The 22,696-nt window shown below is 40.0% G+C and overlaps 1 protein-coding gene across 3 annotated transcripts in view; it reads left to right on the forward strand.

Moving 5' to 3' along the window:
* Positions 1-5,098: 5,098 nt before the first annotated feature.
* The window catches only part of LOC122641852 (structural maintenance of chromosomes protein 5), a 103,253-nt gene continuing 85,655 nt past the window's right edge, over positions 5,099-22,696 (forward strand). For all 3 annotated transcript variants that reach the window (XM_043835166.1, XM_043835167.1, XM_043835168.1), the window contains exons 1-4: positions 5,099-5,257; positions 5,512-5,689; positions 5,769-5,922; positions 21,967-22,040. In XM_043835166.1, coding sequence (XP_043691101.1) covers positions 5,223-5,257; positions 5,512-5,689; positions 5,769-5,922; positions 21,967-22,040 — 441 coding nt within the window. In that variant the 5' untranslated portion in view covers positions 5,099-5,222. The remainder of the gene's footprint in view (positions 5,258-5,511; positions 5,690-5,768; positions 5,923-21,966; positions 22,041-22,696) is intronic.

Genomic DNA, 22,696 nt, shown 5'->3' on the forward strand with positions numbered 1-22,696 from the left:
TCGTAATATTTTGGGACATTTCGGCGATATACCGAAATATCGTCGAAATGTGACAAAAGACCTCACGTGACTCATTAAACCATGGTTATAAATACCATATTTCACTAGCTAACAGTCGAAATATCGACCAAGAGCTAGGCAGAAGCTGTTTTTGGCCAGCTACACTGGTTTCTTCTCCGAAATAATACCATGGTCCACATATGTCCTTCAAACAGAGAGCAATCGACGTAGACTACAGCGGACCATGAGTGGGATTGAGCCAGGAAGGCACAGCAACTATTATTAGCACTTGTGACTTGTGACTTGTGACTTGTGAGTGTTGTGAGTCTTATCTCTTGTATCTCTTGTAAGTTGTAAGTTGTGATTTTACTGATTTGTGAACTTGTGAGTTGTGACTTTGTGTATTGCCTATTAAAGTATTGACTATTGAACTATTGAGTATTAACTATTGAGTCATTGACTATTATGGAGTTTATGAGAATATGATTTATGAATTATGTCTTATGAGTTTTAATTAGTTTGGTTAAATTTCTTTTATGTCTTTAACTGCCTAATCAATGTGTATTTAACTATTTCTTTACATTAGGATCGGCAACCGTATACTGTCAATCAAGGGTGCAAGCCCAAAACACCACTTTGAGTTCATTTTTTTGCAATATGAAGGCTTAAATGTGTTTATTTAGCTTTAATACGGATGTCCATGAAGTATTAGGCCTAGATATGGCAAAAAAAACCCACCAAGATGGACTCCAGAAATATTGCAGAAAAAATGCAATATTTCGGTGAAAATTCCCCATATTTCTGATATTTCAGATATCTCAGTAGGCCCGAGATACCGATATATCGCAAAATTTAATACCTTGGTTACAACCACAAGTCCCCAAACTCTCAATCCAGTAATTTGTAAACAGATCGAATTCGATCGGGTAATGATTATATTCGAACAGATTCGGGTAGTGAATTTATTTTTTTTTAAGGGAAAATTACATTATTAGCTACTTTTGGGTTTTCATTTACAAAACTATCCACCCTATGTTTGAGTTAACAAAAATAGACAAAAACAAGTTAAGGTTTACAAAACTGGACAAAATAGTATCTGTCCCACACTTTACTTTTTTGGACATTTTTATCCCTGTCATTGCCTTCTCGCCCAGGCATCCTCCATTCCCTGCAACCCTACCCTTGTCCCATCCACCGACATTCTCTGCTACCCCAAGTAATAGAGGGAAAAAAAGGAGAATTTTTCAGAGGGTAACTGCCGAGGAAGGAAGGAGAGTCACTGTTTTGTCTAGTTTTGTAAAACTAAACTTGTTTTTGTCTATTTTTGTTAACTCAAACATAGGGTGGACAGTTTTGTAAATGAAAACCCAAAAGTAGCTAATCATGTAATTTTCCTTTTTTTAATATGGATTCTCCTAAGTGAATATGAACGCAGATCAACAAATTTCCGACTATCCATTGACATCTTTGTCGTTTTGTTGATGAGGGTTAGGGTTGAGACTAAAGAGTTCAGCAACTACCTTTTCTTTTAAGATATGTGATTCCATGTATCAAAATGCATAAAACAATATATATAAACCAATAAAAATCTAAAAAAAGAATCATGTTATGTATGCTTTAACTTTCAGTATATTAACGTTGCAGGTAAAGCTGGATCAAGGAACGTCATCCCTCTGTCCTTCCTTTTATGAGTGTAAAATTTCAGGATATTTGTTTCCATTATTATTTTGGCTCATTCACAACACATTAACATGGGGTAGAAGTCTGGTTTCTATCAAAAACCCTAACGCAACTTGCTGCCGCAGCCTCTGTTTGTTGTCTCCGCCCTTGTGGCGTGTTCTCTCTCCATCTATGTGACGTGCTACCTTTAGCCATGACTCTTGGAGGTTCATCGGACGTCGATGCTACCGACGACGATGATGACTCACGTGTGCAACTTCGCCCCTCCTGTGCCCTTCTCCCTTACCCTCACCGGCGTCGCTGCTTTCATCGCCACCCCCTCCTTGTCCCTTACTGCCCTGCTAATCACCAGCGTCACAGCCTCCCCCTTCCTCACCGGCGTCACCGCCCTCACCGGCGTCGCCACCCTCACCACCACCCCCTGCCCCTCCTCCTCACCTATTCCATCTTCCCTTTTCCCCATCCCTTCTCCCCTCACCATATCTCTCCCCTTTTCCCGGTCCATGTCCCCTCCCCCTTCCACCCTTTCCCGATCATGTTATCTGTCCTTTTTTATTTTCTTTTTTAGTTTCTAGTTTTGCAGGTTACGCCGGTTCTGGCGTTGGTGTCGCTATGGAAATGGCCGGCTCCGTTACCCCTCTCGTCGTTCAGATCTTGTGGCCCTGTCACCGTTCACCGAAGCTCCTCTCGGCGCGGCAACGTGCCGGCTCGCGTGGGCATGATGGCGCAGATCTTCTCGGCACTTATGGGGTCCTTTCTTTTGGCACGAGAGTGCATGCGCTTATCAGTTGCTGTGTTGACAACACTTTATCTGGGGCAATGGCTTTCACCCATCCCCCTCTCCGGAGGACTCAGTCTATGGCATGCGAGACCGGGTCACTTTTCGCTTCGTCGGTCTAGGTTCTGTATATCCAAACCTTCTGTTGGTCATGCTATCTATCTTTTTTTAGTATCGTTTTATGTATCCTATTTTTCTGTTGGCGTTGGGCGCGCATGAATGAATAGCCCGATTATCTACAAAAAAAAAGAAAAAGAAGTATGGTTTCTATCGGGTGGACTGGGGTGCCTAACACATTCCTTGTACCATAACCTGACATGGACCCTAACCTTTGGACTAAATCAGTTCAAATGGAGTATTCTTTATTTATTTCTTAGTAAGGGTCTTAGACCATAATCTAGGTGGCGAATGTCGACTTTTTTTCAATAGAGACCTTGATGGCAGTTTTACCTGAAAACCCATTATCCTCACAATGTGCCAACGATGTTCAAAAGAGGCATTTGGATGCTCCAATACAGAGGAATGATTTGATTCAAATTGAAAGAACTAAAAAAACCAAGGACTAACCTAAAATGAGCCCGGATTAAGTACATGTACTTGAACCATCATTGAAACCCGATCTCCAGCCACATGGGATCCACTAACCCCTATGTGGAACTCTTGGATCCCATGTGGGTGGAGATCTGATCTCAAGGACGGTTTACATACGTGGAGCTGATCTGTACTCACCTAAAATGTGTAGGTGAACTACAGTCCATGGGATCAATAACACATGAATCAATTATGGATCATGTTGGATTCACAACTATTTGAAATTCCAGGGTTACCCCATGGTTGCCCCATGGGCACCCTATTTAAATTTTAGGGTTTCCCATGGTCTCTCATGGGAATCCTACTGTGACCCTATTAGGGTTTTGGTATAAACTATCTTACTAAAACTACTCTTTCTTGTCCCGTAAAATAAAATTATGGGATCCACAAGAGAGAGAAAATTCATATTTTTTCCATCCCATGGAAAGAGGGATCCATATCATACCCGAATGCTCAGCGGAAAGAGATTAATTCGGGTTTCTTTCACATCCCAAGATTATCAAAATAATTATAACACTTATCCGAATCAATCAACCAAACCCTAATCCGGATCTCCTTGATGTAGTAGAAGATCCCAAAACCAAACCAAAATCTTTTCTCAGAACCTTGGATCCAATCCAAAAAATCAGGTTTCCAAAAGCCTAACCAGATCTCAAAACCCTAGAGAGCAATAGATCAAAAGAGAAGAACGATAGAGGAGAGAGAGTGTCTGCTGTTTTTTCAAAGAGGGGGCTGAAAATTTCGTCCAAGCTTGAGTGCTCAAAAAAAAAATCGTTGCCCCCTTTAGTCCTTGTTGTGTTTAAATAGGAGAAGCTCTTATGAGCTTCCCCATTCCTTATGAGAGCCTGACACTCTCTCTCCTGGTTTGACCTGAAACACTAATGGGCTTAAGTTGTGGGCTTCTAATTAGTGAAGAAGCATAATCTAAAAGAGAAAAATTATAATTAATAAATTTAAACACTAATGGGCCTTAAATAATTAGTATCAAACCCCATACTTGTTTAAATAAATTTACTAATTAGCAAATCCTAGAAATACCCCTGCATATCAAATATGCACCAACCCTCCACTAAATAACATATCCACAATGGAATCTAGGGCATGTACACTAATACTGCCAAACCTCATTCCATGGTACATGTCCACCTCGGAGTATCTGTGTACATGATTAGAATCTGCAAAAATACGTTTTTGCAAAAACCATTTATCAAAACGGTACAGGGTCCTGTTCATCTCTGACCAACCACTAGATTAACTCCCCGTGATGTTTCTCAATCGAGTAGTGGAAACCATGTTGAGTGACTCTTTCACTCAGATAATATTTATGTATTTCCAAAATACCGGTTAGTTCTCTTGAACCGCAGTCATTGGTAAACCAAAGAATACACTCACATCATGCACTGACAAGGCCCTCTCAAGTACTAGGTCTCGGTGACACATGTCTATCTCAAACATACATCTGATAGTAATACATGAAGGAATCGACTAAGTAAGATTCTTCACCAATACACACATCAACACGTGAGTATTCAGATTCGTACCCTGACATCAAACATGTCTATGCATACCCAATGCGACAACTATATGATAAGGGTTGTCTAACCCAAACCCTAGTCATAACTACTAGTTTAAAGTAAAACTTATGGACATGCATTGCTCATAATTTTATATCGCATGTGATCATATTAAATAAAAATATATGAAATATTTAATACATAATAAATTGGGTTGAGCCGAATTGAACTGGATTTGATGGACACACATATCCAACAAAATGACCTTAGGAGAAGTGGTGAGAAAAGACACGCATAGTTTAGACATGTTTCAAATATGAGCCGAATAGAGTTGATCGGAGGGCAAATATCCGTGTCTACGGATAAGGCTGAGTTGTTCTTGTTGATCCTAAAACAAAAAAGATTCCAATCCAATGGGTTGAGCTACGAAGAACAATCTTTGTTCTGCTGCTGGTGCACAACCCGAAACTTGAAAGCCTCCCAATCAGACTGACCCAAACGGGACGGAAATTATCTTACATATGAGTACCGCTTTCCCGCCATTTTAATACCAGTTGTCACTTCCCTTCCGCAGAAAATTTTGCTCTTCGTTCATCCTAATGTCGTACGAACCTAGGGTTCCGCTAAGATCTTAGACCTCCATCGTCGAAACATCTTCAATGGAGCCTTCTGCTAAACGCATCAAACTCAGCAGGTATGAACATCTATTCGCCTGCACCCGAAAAGGAAAATAGAACCTTCCGCCTTTTGTGTCCTCATTGTGGGGGGTTTTGTGGAATTTTCTCTCCACATCTACGTTAGGGTTTGATAATATGATCGAAGAAGATATTTTTGATCTTTCATCTTGCTGCATCAGCATGCTGGAACATTTTTATGTTGTTTTTAAATTTCTCTCTTTTTTTGGGGTTTAAATGAAAAATTTCAACCATCGTTTGCTGGATTCTTCAGAGGCCAGGATGATTACTTGCCGGGAAACATTATCGAGATCGAGCTCTGTAATTTCATGACATTTGATGAACTGATAGTCAAACCCGGTTCGCGTCTCAACCTAGTAGTGGGACCCAATGGATCGGGGAAGAGTTCTGTGGTATGCGCGATCGCCCTTGGTCTTGGCGGCGAGCCTCAGGTTGGAACACTGATCTCCTTAATTTCAATGATTCAGTGGTTTAGGGCTGTAACTAAGTCGGAAGTTTGCCTCTTTGCAGCTACTTGGAAGGGCTTCCAGTGTTGGTGCTTATGTGAAACGCGGAGAGGAGTCTGGTTATATTAGGATTTCTTTGAGAGGTGAAGCTTTAGAGGAGCAGATTAGTATCAAGCGAAAGATAGACAGGCATAACAAGTCTGAGTGGATGTTGAATGGTATGATATGTAACTCCCAATGTTGAACTTATCTTTTTCGTGTTCAAGGACTAAATGTTTGGATGAACTATTGTTTTCCGCAACTGGATGCTGCAAATTTGACATTCTCACTAGACATAGTTAAAGAGTGAAAGGAAATGACACGAAAGAAAAGAAAGAAAAAGGAAATACTACAAGATAAAAATCGCATTGTATCTGTAAAAGAAGGGGTTAGAACTTAGAAGGGCTGAACACTGGGAGGATCAACATTGCTTATAAGCCAGAACATTAGAAACTACTCTTAGCGTGTCTATGAAAAAGCCCTGTATGAGAAGCAACCACTAGGCTAAGTATATGAATAATTTAATTGAACTTTCTACTACTCTGCCAATGCAGCACCAGAGTTCATTAATTGATTTCTGTTGACTTTCAAGATAAGACCAGCATTCAACTATTGTGCCTTGCACAATTTTGGTTTCCATCGAATCATGAACTGCTTACCAAGAATGAAAAAAAAAATCATAAATTAAATCCTCATTTTAAATCTAAATGCCTTTTCAGAAAAACAGTTCAATCATGATCTGAATTTATGTTTCTGTTGCATCTTCCAACCAACGTTCAACAAACCGATCTGTGCATTTTGGTGCTTAAACTGTTGAATTTTGCCTTGAAACTTCAGGGCAAGCCTATTTAAGCATGATTACACATATTCAAACCATTAGATTGAATAAAACACACTAAAACTAGTAGTTTAGCTTCAGACCTAGGTTGCTATTGTACGTTGTATCCTACTGATGCAGATTTATCACCAAACTGGGCTTATTTTATTAGGAATAAGTCTAAGGTTGGGTTATATACATGTTGGGCCTTTGATCCCATGGGTTTTAAATGTAATAGGCCAATTTTATGGGCCTAAACTATAGGTAATAAGATTAAATACGGGATTAGTTAGTAGATTTATTTTTATTTGGTTAGTGGTCATGTGACTTGGTTAAGTGATCATGTGACAATTTAATTGTTATTTAAGTTGGGCTGGATTAGAATTCTATAAGTCCAGCCATGTTTTGAGTCTATTTCCTTTGTTATTTCAGTTTCCTAGTCAATTTAAGTTACCTAATAGGTTAAGGATTGGGTTAGGCCTTTCCTTTTTAATGTAGGAGTCTATTTTTGAGTCTTTTATATAAGGTTGTAAGGTGGGCAAGCATTGAACACGAATTTTGATATTAATGAAAAGCTTTTGCTGCTCTTCTTCTCCATTGAAGATTTTTGTCTTGTGTTTGTCTGGTGAGATGGGTGTTTGATCCGATTGACACCTTGCGGTGGGAAGCCTGGGTGGTTCGTTGGTAGGATTGGTGTATGATCCAATCGATACCTTGCGGTGTGAAGCCCAGGTGGTTCTTTTGAAGATTTCCTTCGAGTTCTAGTTAAAGATTCATTTTATTCAAGTTTCTCAATCAAACAAGCTGCTGCCAAGGAATTTCTGCGACAATAGTGAGTTTGATTCATCCCAACCCTAACCTTTCTTCATCTAATCCTCTAAACTACCTAAACCCTAAAATCCCCTCCATCACTGAACAACATTCCCATTACCTAAATTCTTCCCAGACCAAACCAGCCAGCAAAATCCTACCTTTTTTAGATCAAACTCTCTACCCTGCCCCTATAGCACTCGATCCAAACCCTAGCGCCATCCTCCCTCTTCAAACCCTAGATCCCCTATTTTACTCTTTTCAAAAACCCGAAACCCTAACCCTATATTGCTGTTAATTCAAATCAGCATACTTCCCTCCATTAAAATATCTCACGATCTTCACTGATAGACTCCCCTACCTCAACTTGACATAACCCTAACATCAAACCCTAATCCTTATTTCACCAAAAACCCTATTTTGACTTAGTCGATTCACCTGTTCATAACAGATCCTAGTTTACTGGCTCCTAGTTGGTCTTCTACCAATCTAGGACTACATTACCTACTATATCCTTTCTCTTAGATAACCTATTCTACACATAATTTAGTACTAGAAAACATAACATTTAATAAAAGTAATTGAAATATGTGTTAAGAATGAAGAAAAGCCATTTAATAGTACACCAATTTCAAAAAGTGTCATCGTAGACACTAGACAATAAGTACAACTGTGAACTGTACAAGTACCACTATTGATGCTTCTACGCCTATGTCAGTACCACATAGAGTTCTGGGGAGTCTCAAAACTACTTGAAGATTGTTGTTGTTAATGGTACCATTCCTCCAACTATATGACAAATGATGCTCATGTCATTGCTTGCTTGAAAAAGCGCTCGAAGTCCAACACAACAACCTTATAAGTGTCATTGTCAACATATTCTAGGTAAGCCAACCAAGGATATATATCATCGGTTCGTGAAGGTGATTCAAAGGTTTTCTCACCGTAGTTACTAGGTGGACTAAGTTGATATGGTTAGGGGGCGGGGTAGTCCTAGAGCTCCTCTTTGATGGGGGCAAATAGACATTCAGAAGCTCATATCCTGTGGGCCCCTTCATTCCTGGGCTGACTTCCCTACAATGTCTAATATGTTTTGATAGTATGATCTCTTAGTGGCGTTTGCTGGGATACTATGGTAGAAGAACCACTTGGACATAATGTCACCAGCTTTGCCCTTTTAGTCAGCCCACAACCTCTTATGCTTCGTGTGTCCTGAAGATGGTAGGATCCTGCTCAAGGATGTCATTGACACCCTCTTTTACTGCGGTCTGATATTTTGTGATCGATGGTAGGGAATTCTATTTGCTTCTGCTTCTGCCTACTTCTCTACCCTATGTAGAGCAACTACTACTAGGTTTGGTACAAGTGGTCTAGAGTAACCATGGTTTTTGGAATCGTTATCGGATCAGCCATATCGGTCGATCTGTATCGGCGATACAGGGCCGGTATCGGATCGGTGTTACCATGGTTTTGGGGGTTAAAATAGTAAAAAAAAGATATCGGAATGTAATGGGCAAAATCGTCTGATCCAGCCCAATACGGTCGATACTGATACAATACTGTGACCCTAGCAAGTCGTATATGTCTCGTTTTTGCTTCTGTTTCCACATCAACAGGCATATGCTTCTCACTACTACCATTTACATCCACTGGTGCTGGGTGTCTCTCAAGAATTGCCTCCTCAAACTACTTTAAAGCCTTCTGCCTGTCCAATGTCCTCTGTCTTCCTCCCTTCATGAGGGCAGTAATGTAGTTCTAGATTTGATTTATTCAAACTAGAAACCAAACCAAATCTGTCTTCAAAGGATGACTCAATTTAGGGCTTAAAACCAGGAAAAAAGCTAAATTGGTTTAGGGTTTTATGGGATTTAAGGTATGGCGGTTAGGGTTAATGCTAGGTTTTAATTTATTAATTTAGTGATGTAATAAACTGAATTCAGCAAACCAGTGAGGTGTAAAACAGAATCGGCAGCAGGGTTTTTTGGAGAAATGGGATTTCCTAGGGTTCGGCTGGTCAGAACCAGCCACAAATTGGATCGAGTTCTCCAATGGGGCAAGGGAGCACTTGATCAAAATATGGGATGATTCCCATGGCTGGTTTGGGCTGGAATGAATGTTGGACTTGGGAATAAAAGGGGAATCTCGGGTTTGGAAATTTGAACTTATTTGCTGGTGATAAATAAACCTTGAGATCAGATTGCTGGACTGCAGAACAGTAATGGAGATGCAAAAGAGAACCAAACGAACCACCCGGGCTTCCCACCGCAAGGTGTCAATCGGTTCAAACACTGATTCTGTCAGCCTTGATCAAACACAGGACAAATCTTCAGCAAGGAAGACAAAGTTGCAGAGTTGCAGCTTGAAGATGTTCTTTCTAAATTCTGTGAGGTAAAGAAGGCCATGTCCTAATCAGACTAGGAGTGGAAAAGATCCTCTAGCCGACTTATCTAAGCACCACACTCCCTCTTAAAAATTGTGGAGAGGAGTGGACCCAAATTTAAAACATAAAAAGACATAACTAAAATCTACTAAAATCACTTAAATTGAATCACTTGTTGGACCAGCTTGGACCCGGTTCAATTTAAGAACATAAATTACATAAAAAATAAAAAAATAAACCGAGTATGGAACTAACTCAAGACTAAACAGCTACTTGGACTTCTTCTTCTACAAGGTGTCGATTGGATCAAATACCAATACCACCAACGAACCACTCGGGCTTCACACCGCAAGGTGTCAATTGGATCACACACCAATCCCACCAGCTTTGATTACACATAAAGCAGATCTTCAATAGAAGAAAGGTTGCAGCAGCTTGCAAGAGCAGATTTCATAAAACAGTGAGATAAAGAGGAGCCCCACGGTTGTTCTTTATTTATATTTGTCACACCCCGGCCCGGTTAATAAGGGCCAAGTGTGACTGGATGTCTCAGACACCCAATCAATCTCACCAGGATCGCAAATGCAGTGTTGTATTCGCAATTTCATCCATAATTATCAGAATTAAAATGCAGCGGAAGCAATAATAGAGCATTAAAACAATAAATAAGGAAAAACTAGTGATAGCATTATATTCATATGAACTTGTATGTACATCAGTTACGTTGTGTTTCCCAAAAAGACAGTAACTCAAGAACCCAAAAAGTTATATATACTATCACATTTACAAAAGTGTTATACACAAAAAAAGAAAGAAAGTAGCCTGATCAGTCTAGACGTTCAGGAGAACGCGCAGTCGTCGCAGGAGCACGAAGTAGCGTGCTCTAACAAAGATAGGAGTATCAATTCCAGCAGTAGGAGAAGCATCCTGATCAGGAGCAGTCCCCACAGAACCAGCAACAACAACGGTAGCAATTTCATCTGTAAAAGAAGGACATCCACGGGGGTGGGCTCTCTACTGAGCCCAATAAGGGGGGTACAAGCATACAAACACAATAATTCCATGATGCATGCCCTAAACTAACATGTTCCTAGCACAAGTACTAAGTCTCATGAGGTCTAAGTACTACTGGTGATAGATGCTAACCTCGGTCCCGGAATTAACATATCGGTCACCCGAGTAAAACCACCACGGTGAGGACCCGCTAGATCGGCATAACACCAAGCAGCGGATCCGACAGACCCCCAAAGACCAACCCTGTCTGTTTATTCCCACAGGGAGCGGACACGCTAATATGGGACAGAAGATGGCACCACGGCATGTCCCTTCGGCTGTACCATGGGTTGTCCAACACCTCTCCCTCTGTTGGTAAGGGGCGTAGTACTGGGTAATGAATATCAACCTAACCCAGTGCAGTCTAATTATGATGATACAAGCATGGATTGAGTTATAGAGTATTGATTTCCACCATCAACAATTCCACATAAATAAAATATCAATGCAATGCAATGTAGCATGCCCATATGCAGCCTAGCTCACGTGCATTCTAATGCATTAAATCAAAGCTAGAAAACTATATGCATCAGATATAGTTGTAATGGTGCATGGCATGGCAATCAGCACAACATTGAAATTAAAATGATAAACACACAGAAATTAAGGTCAAGGTCCCCTTACCTGTAGCGTAGCCTATCCCTAGTCAACCAAATCTCCAATAAACCAGCAAAGCAGACAAAAACAGCAAAAAACAGACCTAATCAACATGTAAAAATAGCATTTATTAGGTCCCACTAGAAGTTAGGGCATTTCCTAACATAATAGGGCAGCAGGGACACCAAAAAGGACCAGCCGGATGCAGGGAGCTTCAGGGCCGGATCATCCGACTTGGGCTTGCAACTCCATCCGGGAGCTTGTCCGAATCTGGGGTTTTTGCTTCATTTGGGCAGATCCTTACATGCATGGCCCAAATTTGGGGTTTTAGCATCATTTCAAGGTGGGTCAGCCTAAATGGGGGTTCAATTTAATGTTTGGTTTCCAAATTTGGAAATCTCATCATTAAATCCTAAATTAGTTAGCTTAGGGTTCATGTTTTGGCCATTAGAAACAGCAATTAGGCTCATTAGAGGTACAGCCATGAAGATTCAGGCATGGCTGAATCCCAATAGCAGTAAAACAGGTTTAAACTTATAAAATTTCTATTTTTTAAAGCTTGGTTTACATGCTACAATGGCTGCCATGGTTAGGACTGCAGCTAGATAGGTTTGAGAGGAGAATTTAGATAAGTATAGGTGAGGGCAGCAGGAGTTGGGGCTTACCTAATTAGTACAGCAGCAGAGATGGATGAGATAGCTTGGAATTTCTGCTCCAAGGGCTCTAATGGAGACTTCTCAGCTTCAAAATCAACTAGGATCGAATTCCTTTAGGTAAGCTCCCTCCTTCTCCCTTCACTTGTTCTCTTTTCCTCTTTCTTCTTTCTTGTTCTCCAAGAGAGAAATTCGTTTCTGATTTCTAAGCTTAGAGTTGTAAATAGTGTTGATTTTAGAATAGGTTTGATATATATATTTAGCTTAAACACTAGAAGGCAATTCTGTCCTTTGGACAGAAATTAGATTTAAACTAATTTCTAAAATAGTTTATAAACCTGAATTTGTATTTATTGGTCTATTCTATCCATAACTTGATGCCGGGCGACATTAAAGGTCATCCGAACACGGGTAATTGTCTGGAACAGCATTCCCCACTAGGGAAATAGGTCCCACGGGGGCAATTTGACTAAAATGCCCCTGAATTTCTATTTGGTCGTACAAACAATATATATAAATTACACTTACAATAATTTTAATTGAGGGAGAGCCTCTGCATAGTCTCCAGGCAACAGATCCGGCACAGGTAACTCTGGTGCGGGGTCTCACTGGGGTCCTCTGACTCCAGAAGGGCAAATTGGGAAAGATCCTTGGAGTCCTCCATAGGTGTGTCGAGTATTTCTTCTGTGTCCTCGACCGATGCAGCCTATAGCATCAATGCTATCATAGACTGAGAGCTGGAACCTGTAATCACACAAGTTCCAAAAGTTCAAATTTATTCAGAAATTTGACCGGGTTTCACAATATTGGCCAAAGGCCTAAATTCCTATGCAGCCTAGGCTGAGTTTAAATACAAAACACTCCCTCTCTAAAATTTGTGTAGAGGTGTGGACCCAGAAATATAACTTGAAGTTAAAAAGATTCTATTCTAAAAGAATATTCTAAAATCACATAAATTGGACCAATGGTTCAACCGGTTCAATTTAGAACACTAAAACATGAAAATAAACTAAGTATAAGGCTAATCCAGCATGCAACTTATGTATCCCTACTTTAGGTCCATAAAAGTGACTTATTACATTGAAAACCCATGGGCCGAAAGGCCCAACATGTCTATAACCCAACCTAGACTTATTTCTAAGGAAAGAAGCCCAGTTTGGTGATAAACCTGCATCACTTCGAAAGTAGCAAGAAACCTGATACAAACCAGGACCTAACTAATCAGTAGAGAAGAGAAGATAGGAGTAGAAGAAGAGAGGGGAGGGCACACATTGCCGATGGAAGAAGGGAGAAGGCAGCCTGCGATAGAAAGGTTGGAGTACAATATTGCTGGCCCTTCTCTCAACTATATATAAGTTTAATACAAAAAAGAGTGTAAATAAGTTAGAGGTTTACAATATTATCCCTAACCTATTACAAGTACAACCTTATAACTAAGGACAAGAAAATACTTAAAATACATAAAAGACCCAAAGCCCAAAGTTGTAGGACTAAAATACCCCTAATTTTCAATACTTCCCCTCAAGCTGGAGCATATAGGTTACCCATGCTCAGCTTGTTACCACAAGTGCGAAAACTAGGAGCAAACAACGGCTTGGTGAACACGTCAGTGAGCTGATATGAAGAGGAAACAAACGGAGTCTCAACAAGCTTCTTTATGACTGCATCACGAGCAAAATGACAATCCACTTCAATATGTTTAGTCCGTTCATGGTAGATAGGAGTACTAGCAATATATATGGCTGCCGATTATCACAATACATCTTCATTGGAGTGGGTACAGAAAACCCATCTCAAGAAGGAGAGACCTGAGCCACATTAACTCTGCTGTAGTATGGGCCATAGCTCTATACTCAGCCTCAGTGTTGGATTTAACAATAGTAGTCTGCTTCTTACTACGCCATGACACTAAATTGCCCCCAACAAACGTACAATAGCCTGTGGTAGAAAGACGATCTCCTGCGGAGCCAGCCGAATCAGCATCAGAATATGCAACCAGATCCATGTGCCGATTGGGACGATAAATCAATCCTCTACCAAGAGCACCCTTCAAGTAATGAAGAACGCGGGTAGCAGCATTCCAATGTGCTTTTTGTGGAGTCTGCATGAACTGACTAAGGACTCCCACAATAAAAGAAATATCTAGTCTGGTAACAGTAAGGGAAATCAGCTTCCCAACCAAGCTTCTGTACTGGTGAACATCCTTAAGAGGACGACCATCATCTACCCTAAACTTCTTGTGAGGATCCGTGGGAATATCCATTGGCTTTGATGCAAGCATATTAGTGTCAAACAAAAGATCTAAAACATACTTCCTCTGGGATAGACCGATACCTTTCCTGCTTCTCACAACCTCAATACCAAGAAAGTAGTGAAGAGCACTTAGATCCTTGGTCTGAAAGTGCTGCTATAAATAACACTTTACCTCTGCAATGCCTGCTACATCATCACCCGAGGCAATAATATCATCCACATAAACTACTAAGACAACCAACTTGCCATCACGAAGACGAACAAACACAGAGTGATCAGAGTAGCATTGTGAAAACCCACACAACACCACTATGGTACTAAACTTCTCAAACCATGCTCTGGGAGACTGTTTGAGTCCATAGATAGCCTTCTGCAATTTACATACTCGAGTACCATTCTCCCCCTGCGTAAGGTTTCTCCTTATAAACCTCCTCATGAAGATCACCATATAAAAAACATTCTTAATATCCAACTGAAACAACGGTCAATCAAAGTTAACAGCTAGAGAAATAAGTAGACCAACAGAATTCAACTAAGCAACAGGGCTGAAGGTCTCGAAATAGTCAACATTATAAGTTTGGGTATACCCTTTGGCAACTAGACGGGCTTTGAGCCGCTCAACAGATCCATCGGGAAGGTACTTGACAGTGTACACCCAACGACACTTAACAAGGTCCTTACCAGGAGGTAAATTTACCAAACTCCAAGTATTACGGGACAAAAGAACCACCACTTCCACATTCATAGCCGTTTTCCAATCAGGAAGACAAAGAGCCCCAGTATGATTTTTGGGTATGATAGTTGCCGATAAGAACAGCGCAAAGTTGTGAATAGAAGACAGAAGGTGGGAAAGAGAAATATACTTATCAATGGAATAGACAACATTAGACCTTTGAGTGCAAGAACGAGTACCTTTGCGCTGGGCAATCGGCAAGTCATCAGAGGATGAGAAAGTTTGAGCTTCACCAGGAGGAGTTGGTGGAGGTAGAGAAACGGTTGGAGCTGGGGGAATCTCATCCTGCGGAACTACTCGTTCTTGCCACTGATAAAACTGTAATGGTGCTCCGGAAGCACCAGGGAAGTGAACTAAGATAGGGACAGGAGGAGGAGTAACAACATGCCAATCAACTATAGATATTGAGGGAGGCGATGGATAATAAGAACTCCCCTCAAAGAAGGTAACATCAGCACTGATAAAATACCTATGGCCACAAGGTCGTTACACTTATACCCTTTCTGGGTATTGGAATAACCAAGAACAATACACTTAGTGGACCTAGGTAACAGTTTGTCAGTGGTAACATGCAAATTATGGACAAAACAAACACAGTCAAAGACACGAGGTGGTCACCGAAAAGTGGTTGCCCGGGAAACACAACAGAAAATGGTGATTTCTCGTCAAGAATTGACAAGGGCATTCGATTAATCAAGTCACATGCAGTGAGCACTCCTTTACACCAAAATTGCTTTGGAACATGCATATGCATCATTATAGTACGAGCAACCTCAAGTAAATGCCTATTCTTGCGTTCGGCCACCCCATTCTGTTGTGGAGTGTACGAACAACTAGTTTGATGAATAATACCACGGGCAAAACAAAATTCAAAAATCTCATTTTGCACAAATTCTAGGGCATTATCAGAATGAAAAACTTTAATAAACATGGCAAACTGAGTTTTTATTGTGGTAACAAAATTTTGGAATATAGAGGGAAACTCAGAACGATCCTTCAAGAGGTACAACCATGTAAGACGAGAGTGATTGTCCACAAAAGTAACAAAGTATGCAAACCTACTCTTATTCCTGACTCGACAAGGACCCCAAATGTCCGAATGGACCAAGGAAAATAAAGATGAACTACGACCCACAGAGCGAGAAGGGAAAGAAGCATGATGATGCTTACCCAACTCACAGGCTTCACGCTCAATCTTAGACAAAGACTTAAAAGAAGGAAATAATAATTAACCTATCTAAGGACAAATGACCTAACCGACAGTGCCACTGGAAAGGAGTAACACCACCAACAGAAGCAGCAACAGTAGAAGAAATAGCAGCACCATAATCAAGATAGTACAGTCCATCCTTTTCACCCCCTCCGCCAATCGTCTTCCTCGTGTGAAGATCCTAAAAAATAGTGAGTTGGAAAAAATGTCACGGAGCAATGTAAAGGCTTAGTTAATGCACTTATAGATAGAAGATTCAATGGTAATTGAGGAACATGTAACACAGAGGAGAGAGTAAGGGAGGAAGAAGGCGATACTGTACCATGCCCAGACACTGGGGTAGAAGAACCATTAGCTAGGATAGCTGGTAAAGACTGAGTATTATGGGAAGAAGATTTAAACAACGAAGACTCACCTGTCATATGAGAGAAAGCCCCAGAGTCAATGATCCAAGGCGAAGTAGTAGTGGAAAAGAAGGTTGGTGTACCTGCATGGGTTAGAGTAGCAGAGGAAGACGGTCCAGTGGATGTATGAGTGGAGGCCTCTAGACTCTGTAACTGCCATAGTAATTGAGAAAATTCATCACGAGTAGGAATTGTAGTGGAGCTGCCACCTGTTATTGGACCTTATGGAGAATCACCAGGAGAGACACCATCATGACCACCATCTGTCAATGCATGATTGGCTGTCTGAGATGCCCAATCTGGCTTACCATGTTTGTCCCAACAATAATCAACAGTGTGGCCATTCTTCCCACAATGAGTACACTTCCGAGGGGGTTTGTAACCTGAGAAACCACCAGAGCCACTATTACCTCGACCACCACCACTACGGCCTCCACCTGAGCCACGGCCACAGCCTCGACCATGACTGGCAGTAAAGGCAGAATTGTCTTTGGGAGAGGAATCGTGCTTCACAGGAAAAGCTATATGCTGAAGTCGAGAAAAAGTATCTGTAAGGGTAAGCACGGTTTCACCAGCAAGAATATGGCCCTTAACCTTTTGCAGATCAGAATCCTGGCCAGCTAGGAACTTGGAAACGAAGAACTCATTCCACTGTGCCTTGAGTTTTTCAATGTCAGTTGTGAGGGGCTGAAAGATATTTAACTCCTCAACAAGACCTTTAAAGGTACTGTAGTAGTCTTGGAGAGGTTAACCAGATGGACGTAGCTGAAACAATTTCTCATAAAGGTCATATACCCGATTCATGTTTTTCTCTTGAGAATAGGCGTCTTTCAAATCATCCCAGACACCCTTGGCAGTAGTATGAAACATCACATTTGCAGCAATATCAGGTTCCATGCTGTTCCACAATCATATCAAAATAACTGCATTTTCTTGCGTTCAATCCTCAGAATCACGAGAATCAGAGGTAGGAGGATCGGTGGTAATATATTTGAGCTTCTTTTTGGCCATGATATACACCCTCACAGCCTGAGCCCATAACAAATAATTGGAACTGCCCTTCAGTTTGATGGAATTAATGGTAACATTCACAGTATCGGTCGAAGGAGTAGCTGCAGAGGTAGCTACAGTCGAAACTTTATCCCCAGTCATGGTAACGATAACAAAACAGCAGCAAAAAAGGAATGTCTTCCAACAATCATTAACAAAAAATCCCAACACCAAGTAAATCGATTTGATCACAGTATTGAAGAGATCTAAATCGAGAAGAATGACAATAGGTAGAACACTACCAAATCAGCAACCAATAATCCTTAGGACAGACACCACCACCAATTCTGGGACAGGAAGATTGTAAAAACAGTAGCAAGGGCTTCCACAAACCACCCAGAAGCAGCAACAATTGATTTTCACAATAAAAAAAATAAAATTGATTACAGGGTTGGAAAAAAATCCTGACAATAATCGTTCTCTAAATTTGGGAAACAAAACTTGAATCTGACCTGAGTTCAAACCACCATTAATCAGACATGAGGAACTCCTTCAACAACACTCGAACCAGCAGCAATTATCAAGCATACGAGTGGCATCCCACCCAGCAGCAGCAACCATCGAAAAACAGAGCATAAAAAATATCGATCTCAAGAGAAGAAGAGTCCCTTGATGCTTCAACCATAAATCTCCATAGCAACAGCAGGAACATAGAAGAGGATTAATTTAGTACTCCATCCATCAAAAAGGGGTCTCTAATCCATCAGAACAATAACCACAGCAACAGTGGCTGCACACCACAAAACAAAAGAACTGGAAAACGAAAAAGTAGATCAGCAGAAGAGGATTTGTGGGGATCTCTTCTACTGATTAGTATGGCTCTGATACCATGATAAAAACCAGAACCTAACTAATCAGTAGAGAAGAGAAGAAAGAAGTAAAAGAAGAGAGGGGACAGCACACACTGCCGATGGAAGAAGGGAGAAGGCAGCCTGCAATAGAAAGGTTGGAATACCCTATCGCAGGCCCTTCTCTCAACTATATATAAGTTTAATATGAAAAAGAGTGTAAATAAGTTAGAGGTTTACAATATTACCCCTAATCTATTACACATTACAGGCTTATAACTAAGGACAAGAAAATACTGAAAATACATAAAAAAACCCCAAATCCCAAAGTTGTAAGACTAAATACCCCTAATTCTCAACAAAACCTATTTGTTAATTTTTTTTCATAATTAAAAATTGAAAGTAATTACATAATTAACAAAGATTAATAAAGGAACAACACAATAATAATTATCAGTTCAAAATACATGAACAATATTTTCACAAAATTTCCTAATTTTTCAAGCCAAATTAGAAAAAATTTTCATATTTTTTTGGATTTTTAAAACCCAAAATTTTAAAATTATTTTTTATAGAAAATAAATTCAGACTCCATGGTCATAGATCGGGCAATGGTGTCTAACATATAAAAATTAAAGGCCTACCAATACATATTGATCTTATTTTTCGCAAAAATTGATTTTGGGGAAAAGGGTTTACTTTCAAATTTGAATTTTACACAAATCTTCACTCAAATCCAGCAAATGATCTATTGAGATGCTCCAAAGTAGTCTACACGGTCACGATTCACCAAGAGATTGAATTTTTTTATTTATTATTTTTTTTGGGGGGGGGGGGGATCCAGTTTTCTGGGAATTTCTTGGGGTTTCTGTCGAGACAGGGAGTTTGATTGATATAGTGTATTTTATATACATGTAACATTTTCAATGGTAATATCGAAACATATTGCGGTAATGAACATTTCGGTCCAAAATTTCACCAAAATTCTGTATTCCTATAGAGTTGTACTTGGTTTAGTTTCGACCTTCGACAAAACCGAAATAAGTCGTCGAAATTTTGGTATTTCGACTGAAAGTTCCAACATTGCTTACATGGTTTTGGTGAAATCATTTCACCCAATGTACTAAATAGAAAAGCGATTTCATATTGAAGTTAATTGAGGCTTTGTCGATTTAAAAAAAAAAAAAACCCCTTAAATTGATTCTTTATGCCTCAATGAACTTTCCTCCAACCGGATTTACATACAGATCCTCTGTGCTTTTGTTTTTGCTCTGGGTTTTTTGGAAGTGATTGGACAGTTATTTTGGAGATTGGATTCTTCACTGCCTACATAAATTTTTGAATTACTTTTCTATATGATGTATAAAGACTAAAAAGGGCGTACCCAGTCATGAGCCTCCCGCCATTGCGGGGTCTGTGGAGGGTCATAATGTACGCAGCCTTATCCCCACTTTGCGGAGAGGGTGTTCCCCTGCTGTATATAGACTGCATAGTTTATTTTTGTTCTCTTGGATATGTATTTTTTCTGTGTCTTTTGCTAAGCAGCGATACCTTTCGATCATAAGTTAAAAAAATGGTGTTTCTTCTGCGAAACACTGTTTTCAACTCAAGAAAGGTCATGCATGCATGGAGCTGCATGTGCACGTTTTTTAACAATTTCGAGCCATTATTTGGATTATCTCTTTCACTATAAATTGGGCCTATTATTGAAATGTTGAAACTTTTCTATTTAGTGTGATTTTGGTGCTGTATGAAATTTGTTAGTTATATTTCCAACAATACCATAATCTTGGCCTTGTGAGCTGATTTGGATAAATATGATTAATTTACTGGCAGAATTTTAGGATTTTGATTATGAGTTTGATTTAAATTCTTTTTCTTAAATTATTATTTTTTGTTTGTTTGTTGGGAAAGGGATTAAGCACTCATGGGAGTTATTAGAATTGTAAATATGATCAAGTTGGCATGTTGCCCCTGCCTTGGCCCAGCAGGCTCACCCCACTGTAGCCCATTTGTCTCTCATCTCCCGGCAGCCCTCCCCTTCTGCAGAAGCCCAAGTCCATCATTGTGCCACTTCTCCCCTCCCTCGTCCTGATGCTGCCCCTTCCCCGCTATGTGCTTTGAGTGGCTCAACCCCTAATCCTCTCTTGTACTCTATTACCCCTAAGCCCTCCATTTGTGTCTACCACCGGCGATACAAAAGTTCCCTTCCCTATCCCAAGATGCGGTCCCACCTGGACTTTTCTTTGGCCATGAATGAGAAGGTTTTACCTCTAGTATGGATATCTGTAGTCATATCCTTTGCCGAGACAACTAGTTGTGATCCTTGCATTTTTACGGCTTCTCTATCTCATGATTCGTGCGATCTTAGTCTATTGTGGTGAATTTGGGGTTCTTCCCCTTCTTTCTTTCAGGCCCATGCCTTCTTATTTGTAAAGGCAGGGTCTTGCATTCGGTTTGCGGATTGTTTGTTCTCTCCCCCCTTTCTTTCCTTTGGTATTGAATTTTTTATTCATCCAAAAAAAAAATTGGGATGTTTATTCTTAGGTTAAAAATTAGAAAGGTGTTTTAGAGATTGTTTTTTAGTAGTGGTGTAATGTGATTGCTTTTGTTGAACTTCTCATTTGGTTTGCCAGTTGTTTGTTTTTGACTGGGTGGACTTTTATTCAGAAATGGGCCCTGTTGGGCTTGGCCTTTGATTTGAGAAGTGGATTTGGATTTCTATAAGATGTTAGGAGAACTTTATAAATAGCTCTTTGACCATTCAATGGAGGCATATGAGAGGAGAGGTGGGTTTGTGAAGTTTTCTAGGATTTGAAACCGGAAAGGGAAGGTGAGATAACGCATTTAAGTGGGGAATCTTCATTTGCTTCAAGCCACAAGGCATAAGTTCATGCTTTTGAATCTATATATGTGTGCGATCTCTCAGGTTTTACTGGAGGATCATCTTCTCTCCCATGTGGACATGACTAGTTTTCTGAACCACGTCAAATTTTTAATTTTTCTCGTGATTGTTTATTTGGATATTATTATTCTTTATCCAATTGTGTTTGGGTGTGCTAGCAAGCGCAACAGCTTTAGCAAATTGAAACGGAGTTATTGCTGCTCTTCTGGTTAGTGTCTTTTGTATTTCTTCTGTGCTAATTTTAGCTTGCACTGGACCCTAAGGTTAGATGTAGCATCTCTCTCTTCTTTACTTATTATCTTTTTGTACAAGTAATAATTTTGCTTAGTGAATTCGCTCTTTGGTGTTTGGGAAATTTCAACTACTCAAGAGGGATAAAAGAAAGTACAGAAAGCAGATAATGATTCCATTGTCATTCAACTTAAATTTTGCTGCTCATACGTTGTTTAAGTTGTTTTTCTTTTCCTAACTATTTTGTGTTCTTCAGTTCGTTTGCAGAGGTTTTAAAAGAAGGAATGTTAAGTGTAAACTGATTTTAGCATTTATATATTACGTGGTTTACCATTTCAGGCAAAGTAGTGCCAAAAAAGGATGTAGTTGAAATAATTCAAAGGTTCAATATCCAAGTCAACAATTTGACACAGGTAACTTTAATCTTTTCCTCCAAAGGGTCAGCTTCTTACCTTCTTCAAAAAAGAAAGAAAATGATCCTTTCTTCCAAATGATAATACTGCAATTATTTAGAACTTCCAGATTGGAGTTGCTGACTAACAGTATGTGCTTGAAAATATTGCTTCTTAATACATTTATATTTTTTTGATATTCTTGATTCTATGGATTACCGTACTGTGTTACATGCATGTTATTGAAGTGGAGTCAAATAGTTGTTGCATCATGGGACTAAAGTATGCAGCAAACTTCTTACTTTTTGTGTAGATCATATTTTTAGTCATTTTTACATTTGGCTAAAGAGTGTAGTTTTCTCTGTAAGTAGTTTCTTTAATATGATAAATATGTGACGTTTTATGGACCTGGAATAATGGCTTACTACTTTTCTGGATATGATTTGGAAAATGCAGTAAGATATATGGAGTGATGACTACCTTTTGCGAAACCTCCTGGACGTAAAAGGGCATACCCAGTGCATGAGGCTCCCGCCACTGCAGGGTCTGGGGAGGGTCATAATGTACGCACCTTATGCCCTTACCCCTGCTTTTGCAGAGAGGCTGTTTCCAGATTTGAACCCATGACCACTTGGTCACAATCGACTTTTGAAGGAGGACCTTTGTTAGTGAGATGT

The sequence above is a fragment of the Telopea speciosissima genome, chromosome 10, assembly GCF_018873765.1.
Source record: "Telopea speciosissima isolate NSW1024214 ecotype Mountain lineage chromosome 10, Tspe_v1, whole genome shotgun sequence".
Taxonomy (NCBI): Eukaryota; Viridiplantae; Streptophyta; class Magnoliopsida; order Proteales; family Proteaceae; genus Telopea; species Telopea speciosissima.